At 38.9% G+C, this 19,443-nt stretch overlaps 1 protein-coding gene across 4 annotated transcripts in view; it reads right to left on the bottom strand.

The window, feature by feature from the left end:
- LOC115218397 (alkylated DNA repair protein alkB homolog 8) overlaps positions 1-18,144 on the bottom strand; it is a 45,526-nt gene extending 27,382 nt beyond the window's left edge. Inside the window, exons 1-7 of one of the 4 annotated variants that reach the window (XM_029788186.2) lie at positions 17,990-18,136; positions 14,317-14,396; positions 9,897-10,122; positions 6,729-6,854; positions 5,525-5,725; positions 4,185-4,255; positions 1,877-2,102 (exon numbers count right to left, since the gene is read on the bottom strand). In XM_029788186.2, coding sequence (XP_029644046.1) covers positions 1,877-2,102; positions 4,185-4,255; positions 5,525-5,725; positions 6,729-6,854; positions 9,897-10,026 — 754 coding nt within the window. In that variant the 5' untranslated portion in view covers positions 10,027-10,122; positions 14,317-14,396; positions 17,990-18,136. Of the gene's footprint in view, positions 1-1,876; positions 2,103-4,184; positions 4,256-5,524; positions 5,726-6,728; positions 6,855-9,896; positions 10,123-13,989; positions 14,085-14,316; positions 14,397-14,464; positions 14,483-17,989 lie in introns of those variants that run through there. The other 3 variants (XM_036508336.1, XM_029788185.2, XM_036508337.1) reach the window with 3 other exon arrangements.
- Between the last annotated feature and the right edge of the window lie 1,299 nt (positions 18,145-19,443).

The following is a 19,443-nucleotide window of genomic DNA, read 5'->3' on the forward strand; positions in this document are numbered from 1 at the left end:
GTGCTGGTGCTATGTAAAAAGCACTGGTGCTGGTGCTATGTAAAAAGCACTGGTGCTGGTGCTATGTAAAAAGCACTGGTGCTGGTGCTATGTAAAAAGCACTGGTGCTGGTGCTATGTAAAAAGCACTGGTGCTGGTGCTATGTAAAAAGCACTGGTGCTGGTGCTATGTAAAAAGCACTGGTGCTGGTGCTATGTAAAAAGCACTGGTGCTGGTGCTATGTAAAAAGCAATGGTGCTGGTGCTATGTAAAAAGCACTGGTGCTGGTGCTATGTAAAAAGCACTGGTGCTGGTGCTATGTAAAAAACACTGGTGCTGGTGCTATGTAAAAAGCACTGGTGCTGGTGCTATGTAAAAGCAATGGTGCTGGTGCTATGTAAAAAGCACTGGTGCAGGTGCTATGTAAAAAGCACTGGTGCTGGTGCTATGAAAACACTGGTGCTGGTGCTATGTAAAAAGCACTGGTGCTGGTGCTATGTAAAAAGCACTGGTGCTGGTGCTATGTAAAAAGCACTGGTGCTGGTGCTATGTAAAAAGCACTGGTGCTGGTGCTATGTAAAAAGCACTGGTGCTGGTGCTATGTAAAAAGCACTGGTGCTGGTGCTATGTAAAGAGCACTGGTGCTGGTGCTATGTAAAAAACACTGGTGCTGGTGCTATGTAAAAAGCACTGGTGCTGGTGCTATGTAAAAAGCACTGGTGCTGGTGCTATGTAAAAAGCACTGGTGCTGGTGCTATGTAAAAAGCACTGGTGCTGGTGCTATGTAAAAAGCACTGGTGCTGGTGCTATGTAAAAAGCACTGGTGCTGGTGCTATGTAAAGAGCACTGGTGATGGTGCTATGTAAAAAACACTGGTGCTGGTGTATATGTAAAAAGCACTGGTGCTGGTGCTATGTAAAAAGCACTGGTGATGGTGCTATGTAAAAAACACTGGTGCTGGTGCTATGTAAAAAGCACTGGTGCTGGTGCTATGTAAAAAGCACTGGTGCAGGTGCTATGTAAAAAGCACTGGTGCTGGTGCTATGTAAAAAGCACTGGTGCTGGTGCTATGTAAAAAGCACTGGTGCAGGTGCTATGTAAAAAGCACTGGTGCTGGTGCTATGTAAAAAGCACTGGTGCAGGTGCTATGTAAAAAGCACTGGTGCTGGTGCTATGTAAAAAGCACTGGTGCAGGTGCTATGTAAAAAGCACTGGTGCTGGTGCTATGTAAAAAGCACTGGTGCAGGTGCTATGTAAAAAGCACTGGTTCTGGTGCTATGTAAAAAGCACTGGTGCAGGTGCTATGTAAAAAGCACTGGTGCTGGTGCTATGTAAAAAGCACTGGTGCAGGTGCTATGTAAAAAGCACTGGTGCTGGTGCTATGTAAAAAGCACTGGTGCAGGTGCTATGTAAAAAGCACTGGTTCTGGTGCTATGTAAAAAGCACTGGTGCAGGTGCTATGTAAAAAGCACTGGTGATGGTGCCCTGCAAAAAGCATCCAGTACATTCTGTAACGTGGTTGGCATTAGGAAGAGCATCAAGCTGTAAAGACCAAGCCAAAGCAGACTATGGAACTTGGTGCTGCTTCTGGCCTTGCCAGTTCTTGTCAAGCCGTAAAACCCCTGCCAGCATGGAAAGCAGACATTAAATGTTGATGATGATGATAATGAGTGTTTTGAAAAATCAAGATAGAGAATGTAGTGTTAGATATAAAATAATGGGGGAAAAAGACAGGACAGCTGTAGTTGGAACACCTTTAATTGTAGTTTTTCTTAATTGGGGCTGACGATAACAACAACAAAGACAGGCAATTACCTTAATAATAAAGTGTTCATTAAGATACAAATATTTACTACAACAACAACAACAACAGTAATAAAGAAGTATTTCTGCTTACTATGTGTAGAATTTTCTGTAGCTAGTTTGCGAAACGTAAATGATATTCTTGTTTCTCTTTTGACCAGAGTCATCGAACTGTCTGGAAGGGGTACAATGTCTGACTTTCTTGGAGTGATCCCATGGGACCAAATATATCTAGATTCTCCTGTCATTACTAGAAGACTTCTTTGTGGTAGGACTACACTCCTGTGATGACCATCAGGATGATGAAACTCCATGACAACCTGAAATAAAGAACAACGAATGGAAATGAACCATTTGCCAAGATTCTTTGACAAAAGTGACAACAAAATTTTCCCATTTACATCTCTACAACAAGAATTCATAGGATTAACAGCAGTTCTAAAACAAAGTGTAATTTACTTTTTACTCATTTCTCATTTTGATTAATACTCAAATAAGTCATTGAAGATTTGTTCCTAGGTTTTGCTGAAGTGCACAGAAAGTGTGTCAATAGCCAGCTGGAGGAGGTGTCCTCCTGGGGGTACAAGCTACAGTAGCATCCACCCTTAGGGGTTAGCCACATTTAAGTGGCAAATATACTTCACGATGTTGTGCAGCTACTGTTTATACCTCGCTCAGAGATTTATTATTGCTTGTTTACACTTTTTCAATATCAGTGACTTTTCGTCACTGGAAAAAAAGGATATATATTTGCAAAGGGAACCCACTTTTCATCAGCAATCAGTGATTGTCACATGCTGATGACGGGTCAATACCCAGAAACTCGAGTCCGTGTGTATCATGTCAGATTCAAGATGGGATGGATGGCTTCCCTTTGCAAATACTGATAGGGCACAGAAAGTGTGTCAATAGCCAGCTGAAGGAGGTATCCTCCTGGGGCTACAAGCTACAGTAGCATCCACCCTTAAGGGTTATCCACATTTAAGTTGTAAATATATATATATATATATATATATATATAGCACCACCCTAAAGGGTTTATTTTAATCATAAAATCGACCCCAGGACTTATTCTTTGTAAGCCTAGTACTTATTCTACCGGTCTCTTTAGAATAATGTCTTCTACTATAGACCAGTCAGGCCGAGTCTATAGTAGAAGACATTTTCCCAAGCTGCCACACAATGGGACTGAACCTGGAACCATGTGGTTGAGAAGCAAGCTTCTTACCACACAGCCATGCTTGCATGGTGTTCAGCATCTTTTAATTTGCAGAGAAATAGATTTTTCCTGTTTGTATGTACATATGTGTGTGCTTGTGTCTCTTGGTTTTTCACAAAGTGGAGGTTGTAAATGAGCACAAGCATATGCCGTTTGTTTCCAATATTCTACAAGAGATCGTCTGGTCATGGGGAAATATTACCTTGGTTGGTAAGGGTTGACTACAGCAAAGGCATCCAACCATAGAAAAAAAGTGCCTCGACAAATTCTGTCTGACCCATACAAACATCGAAAAGTGTATAAATATGTGTGTGTGTGTGTGTGTGTGTGTGTATGTACGTGGTGTGTGAGTGTGTGTGTGTATGTGTGTGTGTGTGAGTGTGTGTGTGTGTGTGTGTGTGTGTGTGTGCGTGTGTGTGTGTGTGTGTGTGTATGTGTGTGTCACTACTACTTGACAACTGGTTTTGGATGTTTACATCCCTGTAACTAAACGGTTCGCCAAAACAGACCGGCAGAATAAGTACAAGGCTTAACAAAAAACAAATACTGGGGTCAATTCTACTAAAAATTCTTCAAGGCGGTGCCCCAGCATGGGCGAAGTCTAGTTGACTGGAACAAAAGATAAAATATATTCGCAGAAATTTTCATTTTTCTGTAATTAAGGGACAAAACTTGTAAAATAAATATCCAGAGTTCTCTCCCTTGAAATACTAAAAATTTCATCACATTTCATTGCAGGAAGAGATATTAAGTATTAAAATGCTTCCAAGACGTAATACAGAAGAATCGACTACAAAAACTGAATTCCGTGACTGGACTGGTAGCACGTTTGATAGCCTCGTCTGGTACCTGAGCCGGTGGCACGTAAAAAGCACCCACTACACTCACGGAGTGGTTGGCGTTAGGAAGGCCATCCAGCCATAGAAACACTGCCAGATCAGACTGGGCCTGGTGCAGCCTTCTGGCTTCCCAGATCCCAGTTGAACCGTCCAACCCATGCTAGCATGGAAAGCGGACGTTAAACGATGATGATGACGGTATGCAACAATCATATTAAATACTAATAGTTGTAGCCATTTCAGCAAACGAACTCTTACAGACCTCTAACCGTACACACACACAATAAACAAAAAGTTTGTAAGAATATTTAGAAAATAAAATTCTGTATAGTTCGAACTCTCACCATAGAGCCAAGACTTAAAGAAACGATTCCATCTTCGAAAGCCGAAGGAGTATCTACATGTGGTGGTATACCTACAAGTAAATATATATTAATGTTCATAATTAATGTAGTAACATGGTATATAGAGGACAACATGTGAGAAAAAAACTTCATGTTACAGAAATACAAGAGGTTCCATCTGTCCATTCATTCCTGGAAGGGTTGTTAGAGTAGAGTCCTTGGGCATCTCCTCCATAGGGTCCTATCAGAAGCAACTGTCATTAGACTTTCTGGATGGATACCCAAGTATGACCAGCTGAGATTATGGATATTAATACCTATTTCTTTACTACCCACAAGGGGCTAAACACAGAGGGGACAAACAAGGACAAACAAACGGATTAAGTCGATTACATCGACTCCAGAGCGTAACTGGTATTTAATTTATCGACCCCGAAAGGATGAAAGGCAAAGTCGACCTTGGCGGAATTTGATCTCAGAATGTAACGGCAGATGAAATACGGCCACGCATTTCGCCCGGCATGCTAACAATTCTGCCAGCTCGCCACCTTAATGGATATTAAAACCATTAGGTCCCCTGCCAGTTGCCTCAGTTTAAAGAACCTGTCTTGCAATACTTTCTTGCATCATGCTAATCACAAGTCTTTAGTACAAGAGGTGTTACTTCTCAATGTAGAGAAGTATCAACTCAATCTGGAGAGCTAAATCACCTGAGATCCTTCACAGGAACCCCATTTCAGGCACTTGTATTCACAATCACATTGTCTCAGTCATGACCCAAGAGATTGCCATTAATAATGGCATAAATGAATTAAAGAACAAGAGAAATAAGATAACATCTGGAACCTTCTTCCACATATTGTTCTGCAAAGACCAAGAGACAAGTGGTGAGTAAAACCACATTTTTCTCTTTGTGGTCAAAAAAACCCAAAAGACTGGCCTGACTAGCTTCAATGTTTTTTAACAATTTGTTCACAGGTCAGCTATTCATCTATCTATCTACAGAGAAAGAGAGAAAGGGAATTATACTTCACAGCTTATAGGCCTACACCTAGACATAGTGTACACAATTTGCTTGTATTAAACGCACATTTTTTTCCTGTAGTGCTTCTATTATCTTGAATAAACAGGCAATTATCAAGATTCATACATTCAACTTTTGAATTCCTTAAATTAGTGAAAGTTTGAGGAATATGAACACATGAAATTTGAACTGACAAATCTCAAGGATTTCCTGTATACACACACAAAACTTTTATTTCGTTAAACACACACACACACGAAACAAATAGTGACAAAAACTGAATGTACAAATACTGAGCGGCTTGATGCAAACATACCTTGTCCTGGTAAGTATTGGTTGACAGTCAGCTGGTCTGGACAGTGGTTAATTAATCCATGTTGCATAACCTTTGAAATTAATTTATCACATACTGGAGGGATTCCACACGGAAGAGGAGTGCTTGGATCAACATTGTTTGTGCTGTACAAGAACTCATATCCATAGTGCTTTGTTTTTCGGTGTTTCAAAGTTGTTTGGGCTGTGTAATTAAACAACAAGAATTGAATTTTAAAAAAACTACAAAATGAAATTTTAAGTAGGGCACAACATGTCTGTGTTGGCTTTAGTCAACCAGCTTAAAAATTTATAACCGCCATATTTTAAATGTTATTGTTGTTTAATCCAAGGTCAATACTGATTGAGCTGAACAATGATCAGAGATATTCTGGTTGAGACTAGCCTGTCTTTACATGGGTTATAGAGTTATCTAGGACTACATTGTCTAGTGTCCCTTTTTTAAGGCAGTAGGATGAGATATGAGAGTTGGCTGCAATTTCTAGCAGGTCAAGCAACTGTAAAGAGATTCTTCTTGTTGGCTCATTATTTATTAATAGATCATCATCAGCATCGTCATCATTTAGCATCTGCTTTCCATGCTAGCATGGATTGGACGATTTGACTGAGGTCTGGCAAACCAGATGGCTGCAGCAGACTCCAATCTGATCTTGCAGAGTTTCTACAGCTGGATACCCTTCCTAACGCCAACCACTCCGAGAGTGTAGTGGGTGCTTTTACATGCCACCAGCACAAGGGCCAGTCAGGCGTTACTGGCAACGGCCATGCTCAAATGGTGCTTTTCATGTGCCACCTGCACAGGAGCCAGTCCAGCGGCACTGGCAACAACCTCACTTGAATGTGTTTTTTACGTGCCACCAGCACAAGTGCCAGTAAGGGGACGCAGGTAACGATCACACTCGAATGGTGTTTTTTATGTGCCACCGGCACAGAAGCCAGCTTGTTGCTCTGGCAATGATCACGCTCAGATGGTACTCTTAGCGTTCCACTAGCATGGATGCCAGTCATCGAATTTGATTTCGATGTCAATATTAAACTCTAAATAAGGTGGAAAGCTGGCAGAATCATAATCACACAATTTGGAATCACATCTAAAGAAATAAATGAGAGGAGATGTAAAGATATTTAACCAATAGAGTTGTTTTGTATTTACTCTACTGGAAAATAAACAAAAAAAAATACTTTACTTGGATTATCACAGTTGGCCCATTCTATAGCACTGATCAGCTGGGTTTCATAATCTTCACTGATGAAATCTTTCAGAAGAATCAAACCTGGTGGTAGGTCTGTGGATGGAACTAAGCACGATGGAACTACCAAATACAAAAAAAAAAATGAAGTCAAAGAACTCATTGATTACAGTGATGTATTTAAGGGTTCCATTGGGTCACAGAAAGGGAGAGAATAAATGAAGATGGCATGGGTCAACAACTAAGAGGTTTCTGTTTTAAAATCTTCGGGCGTGGCTGTGTGGTAAGACGCTTGCTCCTCAACTACATGGTTCTGGGTTCAGTCCCACAGAGTGGCACCTTGGGCCAAGTGTCTTCTACTATAGCCTCAGGCCGACCAAAGCCTTGTCAGTGGATTTGGCAAATGGAAACTGAAAGAAGCCCATCGTGTGTGTGTGTCTCTGTGTCTGCCCCCCCCCCATCCCATCTCCACTTGACAACCAGTGTTGGTGGGTTTATGTCCCGTAACTTAGCGGTTCGGCAAAAGAGACCGTTAGAATAAATACTAGGCTTTAAAAAATAAGTCCTGGTGTTGATTTGTTTGACTAAAACGTTTCAAAGCAGTGCTCCAGCATGGCTGCAGTCAAATGACAGAAACAAGTTAAAGAATAGGAGAAAAGAATACATTTCATGGTCTCTTAATTCGACTTAGCTGTCTAGAAACAGATACCAGATCTACTAGGGGATGTTACTAGCTATGGAATAAATGTTATAACGTATAGCGGGCCATTCTATCCAGGGATAAATGTATTTTCATCTATTCATGAACAAAACCAAGGGAATGTACAAGGAAGGTAACTCTTGCAGTTTTTTATTACAACTAATCTCATGCTTATTAGCACCTTTTGTTTTTTTAGAGCAATTTAAATGCTAACATGAATATCATTATATAGCAATCTAAATGTGAGCATTGATATCACAATTTCTGCATAGTTAAGCATTTGCAAAACTGCTATCACTGTTAAAAAATCGTTCAGAACTTAACCACTTATCAGTGAGATAGAAATAGTAAGTTTTGAGAGAGTGGACTATGACAAACAGAGTAATGTACCTTGGTTAGGAACACTCCAATCAACCTATTTTACCAAATTTCTGTTGAAATGTAATGTTACTAGATTAATTTAAAAAAAAAAAAAAAAAAACAAGAATTTCATAAAATAAGTGAGTCAATATTAAGCAAATAAATGAATATGAAATTTTGATAGGAAGCTTGAATTTCTATCATTTTAAAACGAAGAGTTTCTATCAACGAAGAGTTTCTCACCAACAACAACACTGAATACCTTTTTGATCTCCATGTGTCCAACACACGTGGACATGCCTACAAAGTCAGAAAACAACACAGCTCCCATGACTTTCGGAAACATTTTTTCACGCTCAGAGTTGCTGAAGCATGGAACAAACTACCTGCGTCAGTTGTTGACTGCCATGACACTGCATCCTTTAACGCCCTCATGCTTTCCGAAATCCGCCGAAACTACACCTGATTATACATACACTTTAGATGAGTTGTAGTGCACCTGAGCACTGTACACAATGTTTTATTATATTATTATACAATCAGGGGTAGTCTCAGAAGGATTGTATCAAAAGGGTTAAAGTAAACCCATGTTTCTAGGATGTTGCTTCATCTATATTATTATTAGCATACATATCTGCCACGAAAAAATTCCTCACAAGTTAACATGTTCGAGATACTCAGCAAGTAAGGCAGCAAGCTGACAGAAGCATTTGCATACCAGACAAATTATTTGGTGGCATCTCATCTGTCAAAATCTGCCATGGTCGATTTTACCTTTTGTCCTTACAGAGTTGATAAAATAAGTACCAAAAGTGTTAAGGCTGCATTCCATGGTGAAGAGGACTGGCCTGCAAGAATCCTGTGCCAGTGCCACATAACAAGCACCCATGCTGGCACCATGTAAAAAGAGCTTTATGCTGGTGGCATAATAAAAGCACCTAGCACACTTTGTAAAGTGGTCGGCATTAGGAAGGGGATCCAGCTGCAGAAACCAAACCAAATCAGAGTGGAACCTGGTGAAGCTCTCCAGCTTGCCAGCTCTGGTCAAACCATCCAATCCATACCATACTAGCATGGAAAATGGACATTAAAGAATGATGATGAAGAGAAGGAGAATGACCACTGGGGTCAATGTAGTTGACTTGGGCCCCACCACACCCTCAGGAAATTGCTGCTCTTGTGCCAAAATTTGAAAACCAATTTACATGAACATAGGTACACGCATGACAGAGAGGTGATAGAAGTTTTAACACCTTCCAACAATAAAGAAAAGAAAACCAGTTATAAACACCAGTTTGAGGCTTTAATCCATCCACAAATTCTATGATATTTACATGCAAAACTAATCAGGGTTACTCAACCACAGCTTATTCCTCAATGAAAGTTACAATGTAAACTTATGTATAACCAATGTATAAAAACAGATGCATAATTACAAAATAAATATCATTATCATTGTCATTTAGTGCCTGTCAGTCATGCCAGCATATGTTGAATGGTTTAGCAGAATCCAAGTCAGAAGATTGTGTCATGCTTCAATGTCTGCTTTGGTATGGTTTCAATGACCAGATGCCCTCTCTGTTGCCAACCACTTTACAGAATGTAACTGGGTGTTTATTTTGCAGCAGTAGTTCTAGAGGAGTTACGATGTAACTCACAAGACAGAAAAGCTTCCTTGACCGAGTACAAGTGTAGTAGAAAAGGTGGCTCTAGGCCGTTAAGGTGATAAAGTATGAGAGAGAGAGAGACAGGCATAACTGAAGAAGAGATACATGACTAATTTGCATTATATAAAAGGTGTGTTGGAATAGCTAGAAAGAAATATAAATGCAAGAAGGTGAGTAGAAGAGAGAAAAGGGATAGAAGATCAGGAAGGTTGGGTGAATAAGTTTGCAAGAATGTGAGAGGAGAAAGACAGATGATTAGAGATGAGTATAGAAGTGATTGTAGTAAAAGGATGCCCCTTGTGGGTAATAAAAAATCATGTAGTAAAAGGATGCAGATGTGGTCAATGGTAAATACGAGCTTGAAGGGAAGGTGATATAAAATAGAAGTGGCCTGAGGAAGAAGAGTTAAATAGTAAAAAGAAAATACTGATCACTTACTTGTCTTTAAAAAAGAAATATAGATGTTGTTTCCATTACTTAGTTTAGTACCGTTCAATTTATTGGCGGCCTGCACTGCATCTTCAGTAGAAAGGTAACATATAAAGGCATAAGGTCTTTGAGGCAGCATGATAATTTCTTCAGCATGGACATCTTCACAGAAAGCCTCTTCTATTTCTTCCTTGCTCACACCAGTGTCCAGTCCACCATTGAATACACAAAGAATCTAGGAAAAACAAAAGCAACAATTTTGGAGAATATTAAGTTTTTGCATTGGAAAACTACTTTTATTTCAGTGAGTAAAATAAGTTGATATCTCCTCTCTTTTTCAGTTTCCTGAACTCAGTTGTTTGATGGTGATATTTGTTTAGAATAAAGCAGAGAGCTGGCAGAATGGTTACCATGCTGGGAAGAATGCTTAACAGCATTTCATCTGACTTTATGTTTTGTGTTTGAATTCTGTCAAGGATGACTTTGCCTTTCATCCTCTCAGAGTTGATAAAATAAGTACCAGTTGAGCACTGAGGTAAACCTAATTGTCTTATCCCACTCCCTCGAAATTACTGGCCTTGTGCCAAAATTTGAAAGTAATATTTGTTTAGAATTAGTGCACAATGTCCAAACAAGGAGTCACACAAACGCTTGTGCACATGCATGCAGAGCCACTCACAAGACTTTGGTTAGGCTGGAGCTTAGGTAGATGTTTGCCCAAGGTGCTGCACAGTGGGACTGAACCTGAAACCACATGGCTACAAAGTAAACTTAACCACCGCAATTGCCTGCATATTGTACAAGTACATACATACAGATTATATATATATATATATATATAGTGTAATAAATAAAATATATGCATACATACATACATATATGTACGTACCTACATCTACATGTATATATACATGCATATATAAATATATATACGTGAGTACAGGACACCACAAATAGACATAGAACTCAACGAGAAACGAAAACGTAAAAACAAACTACACAAGGAAAAATCCCCTATTATCAGCTGTCCCTAGTTCAACTCCAGCGTGTTTCATTTAATGTCAATTTTCCATGCTGGCATGGGTTGGGCAGTTTAAATGGGACAGGTAAGCCGGAGACTTCCACCAGGCTCCACTCATCTGTTTGGCTTGGTGTCAATGGCTGAAATGCCCTTCCTTAATGCCAACCATATTACAGACTATACTGAGTGATTTTTATGTCACTGGCACAGGTGCCTTTTATGTGTCACCAACACTGGTAATGATCATGATCCACTTAGTTTGATGTGTCTTTTCAAGTACAGAAAATCACCAGAAGTCTCAATCATTTGTCATTGCCTCCATGATATATATATATATGAACCAAACTACCTCTCACTATGTTCTATGCCTACCTCTCCCCTCTGCTCCTGCAGCCAATTTCACTGTCATCTTTCTCGTGTCCTTCTGTCCACAGAATCATTATTGTCCTGCCACTCTCACCTACCTGCTCCCTCTGGCATCCCTCTATCTTCCCAAACTCATGACCTATTGGTTATCACCCTTCAACTCTACCCAACATTTTTACAGTTGCAGGCTGCCTCCTGATCCCTGTACACTCTTGCAAATCCCAGATACCCATTCCTTTCTACTCACCTCAGATCTTGAGGGGTTACTCTGAACACCTCATATCTCTTCACAGGTCCTACTGATCATTACCTCTCTCCCCTACTAAATGTGAGTAAAAATACAGCTCTACTAGAAGAAACTGCTCTACCCCCGCTTCTCTTGTACCTTAACTTATCCCATAACATAAAGCTGTGTTTACCTTCCTCAGGGCTCTTAGTCTTGTAAACTGCATGGAAACCTCAATAGAGCCGGTGGCCCAAAAAAGAAGGCACCTAATACACACTGTAAATTGGTGGGCGTTTGGAAGGACATCTGGCCTTGGAAACAGTGCCAAAGCAGATACTGGAGTTCGATGCTATTTTTGGCTACATCAAATCCTGTCAACCTATGCCAGCATGGAACATGGACATTAGACAACAAGGATGATGATGATATATTATTTTACATACAGCCTGATCTACACCTTTCAGTCATTAGTGCTAATTATTTCTGTTGCCCTTTCTTGCCCACCCCAACCCCACAAGGAAGAAGACACATGCCCAAGGTGCCACACTATTAGGACGAAACTCAAAACCTTGTGGCTGGAAAGAGAACTACATAACCACAGTCACACCTGCACATCAAACCATAAAATCCCCTCTCTCTAATAACTCCCTTTCTAAACCCATGCTAGCAAGGAAAATTGTAGAGTAACCCTTTCACATTCAGATCTTTCTGTCTAATGTAAGACTTATTTATTCACATTGTTTTGAATTAATTATCTTTTATCTGTTGCATGTTTCAGTCATTTGTCTGCAGCCATGCTGGGGCACTGCTTTGAAGGGTTTTAGTCAAACATTTAGTCAACTCCAGGCCTTTTATTTTTTTTTTTTAAGCCTGGTACTTATTTTATCAGTCACTTTTGCCAAATCGCTAAGTCACAGTGACGTAAACAACCCAACACTGATTGTCAAGCAGGGAGCTGGGTTCAAAATCAATAACACACACACACACATCTCCCTCAGGGCTCATTGTCTTATGAATTGCATGGTGACCTCAATAGTGCAGGTGGTTTGAAAATAAGCATCCAGTGCACACTGTAAAATGGTTGGCATTAGGAAGTGCATCAAGTGAAAACCAGGCCACGACAGATATTGAAGCAAACTGCAGTCTTTGGACACATTGGATCCTATCAAACCGTCCAACCTATGCCAGCATGGAACATGGACATTCAATGATGATGATGATGACGATTATGCTTCCTCACAGTTTCCATCTACCAAATTCACTCACAAGGCACTATGCAGTCCAGGGCTAAAGTAGAACACACTTGCCAAGGTGCTGTACGGTGGGACTGAATTAGAAACCGTTTTGTTATAATGTTAAAGAGACACATTATCATATGTACTTATATCACAGACAACTAGTTATAAAGTATTACACTATGTCAAACAATAAATGTTTTATAAGAAGTGGGGAAAAAAGCAACATTAACCATTAGCCATGCTCTACTTTTTACTCAAAACCAAAAAGAGAAAACATATTAACAAGTTGTCTATCTGTGTGTCTGTAAGTGATTCACATTCTCAACAACTCTACTTAACACAACCACTTTAAAAAAAGTTAAGCTTCAAACATTATTAGACATTAAAATGTAGACTGGCAAAATTGTTAGAGCATCAGATGAAACTTTAGATTCTGCTCCAGCTGTTCATTTAAAATATTGGGTTGACCCAAAAGTTTATTTACATTTTTTTTCCTCTGCACATGCATACTTGCTAGATACCTGACACTCTAACATAGTTTGACATGAACTTGCAATGAGACAGGTTGAATTTTGTGTGCATGAGATCACTCCCTTGCCCCAGTGATAGGCATATTGTAAACATGTAACCAATAACATTGTTATTCTTTAATTGTCATATAAAAACATAAAAAATACAAAAACAAAAATAAGTGGTTGAGTTGATCAAATAAATTATACAAACAATTACTCAAATTTGTGGCCACATGCTAATGTTCGAAATTGATATTAACAGAGATCAATATATTCTGTGACAAACACAATATTTCTTTCATCCCAACACTCCATTTACCTTCCACCCTGTTACAACATAACACAAAATGATTTTTAATCATTCTCCAAATTTGAAAATTGATCATTTTTTTTTTTTAAATCAAGCTTTTCAAACTACAAATTTTGAAGTTATATTCAGTTACCAATCCAATCAGAGAAACTTTTTTTTAACTCTAGCAAATAAGCAAACAATTCATATCTAAAAGCGCAAAAAAGTAGATCACATGTGTATTTAGATATTTTAGTTTACTGATAGTATAGTAACTCTTTTGATACCAGCCTGCCCAAGAGCACCCATAGTTCTATGATATACATTCTTTGTTTTAAAATGATTTAAATTAAAACTTTCCACTAAAATTTCAAGTCAATTTATGTACCAAACACCAAATGAACAATGACATGTGTTTTTACTAAATTCTTCATTAATTTTACAATTAACCTTTTAGCATCGGTCATATCAGGTCCAAATTTTCAACCCGTTTCATGTTCATACAGGCTAGATCCAACCTCCCGTACCTATCCTACAATTTCATTCTGAAAATAAACAATCACATCATTGAACTCTAGAAGCTACATGATAATCCACGATTAACTCAGAACAAATTGAATAAATAAGCATTACATTTGACAGGGTAATCTGAATGCTAAAGAGTTAATAGAAACAAAGGTAACATATTTTAACAGAAATACAGTAATAAAAGATTTTTAAAATATATAGGACATTACAGCATATTATACAATATGCTATTAAAACAAAGGTAGTCACCTGATGATTAAGACATTATTTTCAAATACACATAATGATTTTCCTGATTTTTCTTTTCAAAATACCTGGAGCTCAAATTCCTTTAAGATAAAAGTATAGGGGTAGCAAACAGTTTGAATCAAACAGCAGCATATATACACAAACTTACATATTTCCTGGCTCATAAGATGAACTTTATTCTGAAAGAACTCCTTAAAAATTCCCCTACATCTCATTATTTCAATAAAATGTAAAATGTCAGCTGATAAAACATCATTCAACAACTGGGCCTGATCTTCACAATAAACCCCATTTCGTAATGTACATCTGTATTCACACATACTAAATATATCTTGGATTTATGATTACCATATTCATTAGTTTTGTAATTAATGGTAACTAGTAGCTGTTTGGCACTGGTAACAGAATGTCATTTGTTTGATTTATGGTGAATCAATAACACTGATGCTTCACATCTTTTGTAGGCCAACAGTAGTACCTCTGAATTAGACACCATCTGTTACCTGTCAGTTAAGTTATTTAACTGACAACCCCTCTACAATGCTACACATGCAGAGAAGATAGGCATAATTACAAGCTACAAGTTTTGTATATGTCAAACAATACAGCAACTAGTACACTCTGTGAAGTTCTTGACATTAGGAAGAGTGTCCAAGCCAGCATGGAAAAATGGACATTAAATGATGATGATGATAAGAGTGGAACAAGTAGGTACACTTGTCCCCTACTCTCAAAATTGCTGGCCATAAGCTCTGGACTGATGTCCCATTCAGGGGAAATGCTGTGATGTTGGTCACTCATACACCAGGAAACCCAGGTAACCAACCTAATGAGACTTAGGGCTCAAAAACAAAAAGCAAGTGACCTGCTACTGTACTGATATGTCAATAGGTGAAGTCATCATAGGCAACTATAAGAGCAGAAATAACAGCCATGGTTTAAAAAATATTTTGTAATCAGTAATGATATATAGCACAGAAGATGAATTTCTCTAAGATAGCAATGATCAAAAAAAAAAAAAAAACAGCCGTGATAGTGGTGTTGATAACAGCACTGATTGATGTATTAATCATCATCATCATTTAATGTCCATTTTCCATGCTGGCATAGGTTGGATGGTTTAACAGGAGCTGACCAGCCAGAGAGCTTTCCATACTCCAATTGTCTAAGTATGATTTATATGGCTGAATGCCCTTCCTAACACCAACCAGTTTATAGAGTATACTGGGTACTTTTTAAGTGACACCGACATGTGTGCTTTATACATGGCACTGGCATAGGTGTCTTTAATGTGGCACCAGCAGAGGTGCCTTTCTACATGGCACCAGCTCATCCACTTTTATGTGAAACCAAAATGGATGCTTTTTATATGGCACCAAAATGAGTGCTTTTTACATGACATAAAAATGGGTGCTTTTCACATAACAACAGCACCTGCAAACCCACAAGACAATGACCTCTCAGCTGAGAGAGGTAGTGGGGGACATAGCAGAAAAGGACACGCCTGTATGTATGGATGGCCATGATTTTACTTAGCTTGATATGCCTTCTCAAGTACAGCAAATTGCCAGAAGTCTTCGCTCCTTGTCATCTCCTCAGTGAAGCTCAAAACTCAAGATCCTTTCTCACCACTTTCTCTCACGTCACCTGAGTCTACCCCTTCCAAAGGTTCCCTCCACAATTGAAGATAGACACTTCTTTATGCAGCTGTCCTCATTCATATGCATCTCATGACCATATTAGTACTGTCTTCACTCTTGCATGCAGCATCTGATATTCCTTAATACCCAATTTTTTTCTCAAATCATTTACACTGACAGTCCCCACTGGACATTTGAGGAAGTGTACCCTCTATGCATTCTTAGTGTGTATTGTACCCACACATCTGTCACACACAAAGACAACTTTCTCTGTTAACCTTCCTGTGATACCACTGCACCTCTTATGTGTATATAGCTAGCACTGGGTACGCCATATGTAGTTTCTACCAATACCTTTCCAACATATCGTGCAGGGCCATCTCCCTTAAAGAGACTTGTGATTTGTCTGTTTTCCTTCTTACTAGGAAAACAGACAAATCACAAGTCCCTTCAGAGAGATGGCCCTCAGCTATTTGTGGCACTCTCAAGAAATATATTTCAGATTAAAGATTGATTTTGATGTAGAGACTAGGAAACTGTTTTTAAAAACAAAAAAATTATTGACTCATTCTGACACAAACTCAGTCTCCCTCTGAACATAAGGCCAGTATTTAGAAACATGCTTGAATTACCTGCACGAGTATTAGCAAATGTAAGCCCTGGTTTTTATTTTTAAAAACGTTTATTTTTATTTTTAAAAACGTTTATTTTTAAAAACGTTCAACCCCCCCCCCCAAAAAAAACCACCATCCAAGCGTGGCCGTTCGCCAGCCTCGTCTGGCACCTGTGTCGGTGGCACATAAAAAACACCATCCGAGCGTGGCCGTCTGCCAGCCTCGTCTGGCACCTGTGTCGGTGGAACATAAAATCACCCACTACACTCTCGGAGTGGTTGGCGTTAGGAAGGGCATCCAGCTGTAGAAACATTGCCAGATCTGACTGGCCTGGTGCAGCCTTCGGGCTCCCCAGACCCCAGTTGAACCGTCCAACCCATGCTAGCATGGAAAGCGGACGTTAAACGATGATGATGATGATGTTCATGACAAGGAAATCCAATAGCAGTGAACAAAATTTTATCAATGTACAGCTATTTTACTCTAAATTTAGAAATTTTTACAAAATAAATCTTTGGCAATATATTGTCAAAAGCTTCTTATTCACACCCGAATATATATGTCGCTAATTATAGGGTGTGTTTTATCATTTTGTAAGCCGGGAAAGACGGTAGAAGCAGGTAAACAGAAAGTTGCGTTCCGCATTTCGGTTTTTCATTTTACTTTAGAATGGTTTTGACATGTTTGATTCAGAATGTTAGCTCTGGGAAATGGTAAAGCCACTACTTGAATCTTCATTCTTCCAAAGATCATGCCGGTCACTACTTGAATCATCATGCTTCCATAGATGATGCCGGCCAACTTTCTTTCGGCATCATCGCAACAAAAGTGACCACCGACGTATAAAATTTTCATCGTTATTAAGTGAAGTGTAAGTTGGCTTCCGAGCAGGAAGAAACACCATCAGACGAAGGATCGCCAATAAAAAAAAAGTTTAAAACAGCTATAATCACCAGCACCCCACCCAACTCACACGCTGACTGGCAATCTTACGTCTGTTCGATCAGTACTAGCCTGGGGGCTGGACAACAACACTAATGATGTTGGGCTATAGTATTGAAGAAGAATCCTAATTCGATTCTCTTTTTATTTCTATTCCGAAGCCATTTTTCATTAAGCGAAAAGTCAATTCTCTAGCAATAAGCTACCTTCTCTTCGCTATTTTCTCCTACATAAAACATCTTACCAACTACGAACGAATGAACATTTATAGTTTTGAAATGGCACAGTGAATAAATTGCAACAAGGATATTATAAGCACTCCTCATATACAGATATATATGTGTGTATGTGTGCTTATAAAACACTACTTAATCTACAAAGCTAATATCTTATACATAACATCAGAGCGTCTGCTAGGCGGAAAAAAATATTCAAAAAAAGCAATTTAACATCGAAAATAATTTTAAAATATCTTACATTAGTTTGCTCATTCGATAAACTGATATTATCTAACTTGCGTAAAGTATGTCGACATCGCTGAAGTTTTTTCTTCACTTTTTTGTCTATGATTATCGGCATACTGGCAGACATAGGCGCCGCCATGATATAAAACCCCGCATTAAATATTGAGACGAGCACATGCATGTACTTTCGTTTCAACTCAAAATTGAAGAGAGATTTTTGTCTGTTTTTGTTCAATAATTTTTATTTTTAAAATTAAAAATATATAGTATATAGTTTAAGCTAGAATTTTTAATATTTTTGTTTATTTATCATTATAAAATGCAACATTTCTCCGTAGACCGCTGGACGAGTTGTCTTGTAGTAATTGTGAGCTGGCAAGACGGTGAACACGTTGGCTAAAATGCTGCGCGGTCTTTCTTCCGGCTCTTTACATTTTGAGTTCAAATCCGGCCGAGATTACCTTTGCCTTTCATACTTTCAGGATAAAATAAAGTATTTGTCAAGTACTGAGTTCGATGTAATCGACTTACCCCCTCCACTAAAAATTACTGGTCTTCAACTAAGAAATGGACTGGCATCCCGTTTCTGTGGGAAAGTTGTCATCTCGGTGATACGCCAGGGAAAACGAGTAACCGGCCTCATGAGTACGAGGGCTCGAGAAAAAAATAAATAACTTGAGATCAACTTATCTAGGGAGGTCGATAAAAACAAAGCACCACTCAAATTCTGAATCGATATAATTTACTGTAGCCTTTCTTCGAAATTTGTAGATTTAAGTGGCTTTATACCTCTGTTAAAAATCTACGGGGTGGGCCAAAAGTCACGCACCAAAACATTTATATTACGTTATTAGAAGTAGAGCGGCGAGGCGAGCTGGCAAAGTGCTTAGAAGACATTTCGTCCGTCTTTACACTCTAAGTCGATAAAATAAGTAGCAGTTGAGCTCTGTCTTGCGCCAAAATTTGAATCTATTATTTTATCTTTTACTTGTCTCAGTTATTTGACTGTGGCCATGCTGGGGCGCCACCTTGAAAGATTTTAGTGGAACAAATGGACCCAGGACTTTTTTTAAAGCCTAGTACTTATTCTATCGGTCTCTTAGCCGAACCGCTAAGTTACGGAGATGTAAACACACCGACACTGATTGTCAAGCGGTGGTGGGGACAAACACACACACACATATACACCTGCGCCTAGTTTCTTGCCAAGTATAGCAAGATGCAGGGCACCAAACTCAGAAAAGGCTGGAGTGCGCAATACGAGCCAAATAACAAAAAAATATATTAAGCTGAAAACAGGTGTCGTGTTCAAAGCGTTATGGGACATGCGCGCGTTTCATTAAAATGCTAAAATAATTACATAACAAATGTAGAAATGCTATGTACCTGCCTTATTTATAAAGCTTTGAATACCACACCTGTTTTCTGCTTATATAAATCTCTGTGTGTAGTGTGAGAGAAATATGC

The sequence above is a fragment of the Octopus sinensis genome, linkage group LG13 (assembly GCF_006345805.1).
Source record: "Octopus sinensis linkage group LG13, ASM634580v1, whole genome shotgun sequence".
NCBI classification, from domain to species: Eukaryota; Metazoa; Mollusca; class Cephalopoda; order Octopoda; family Octopodidae; genus Octopus; species Octopus sinensis.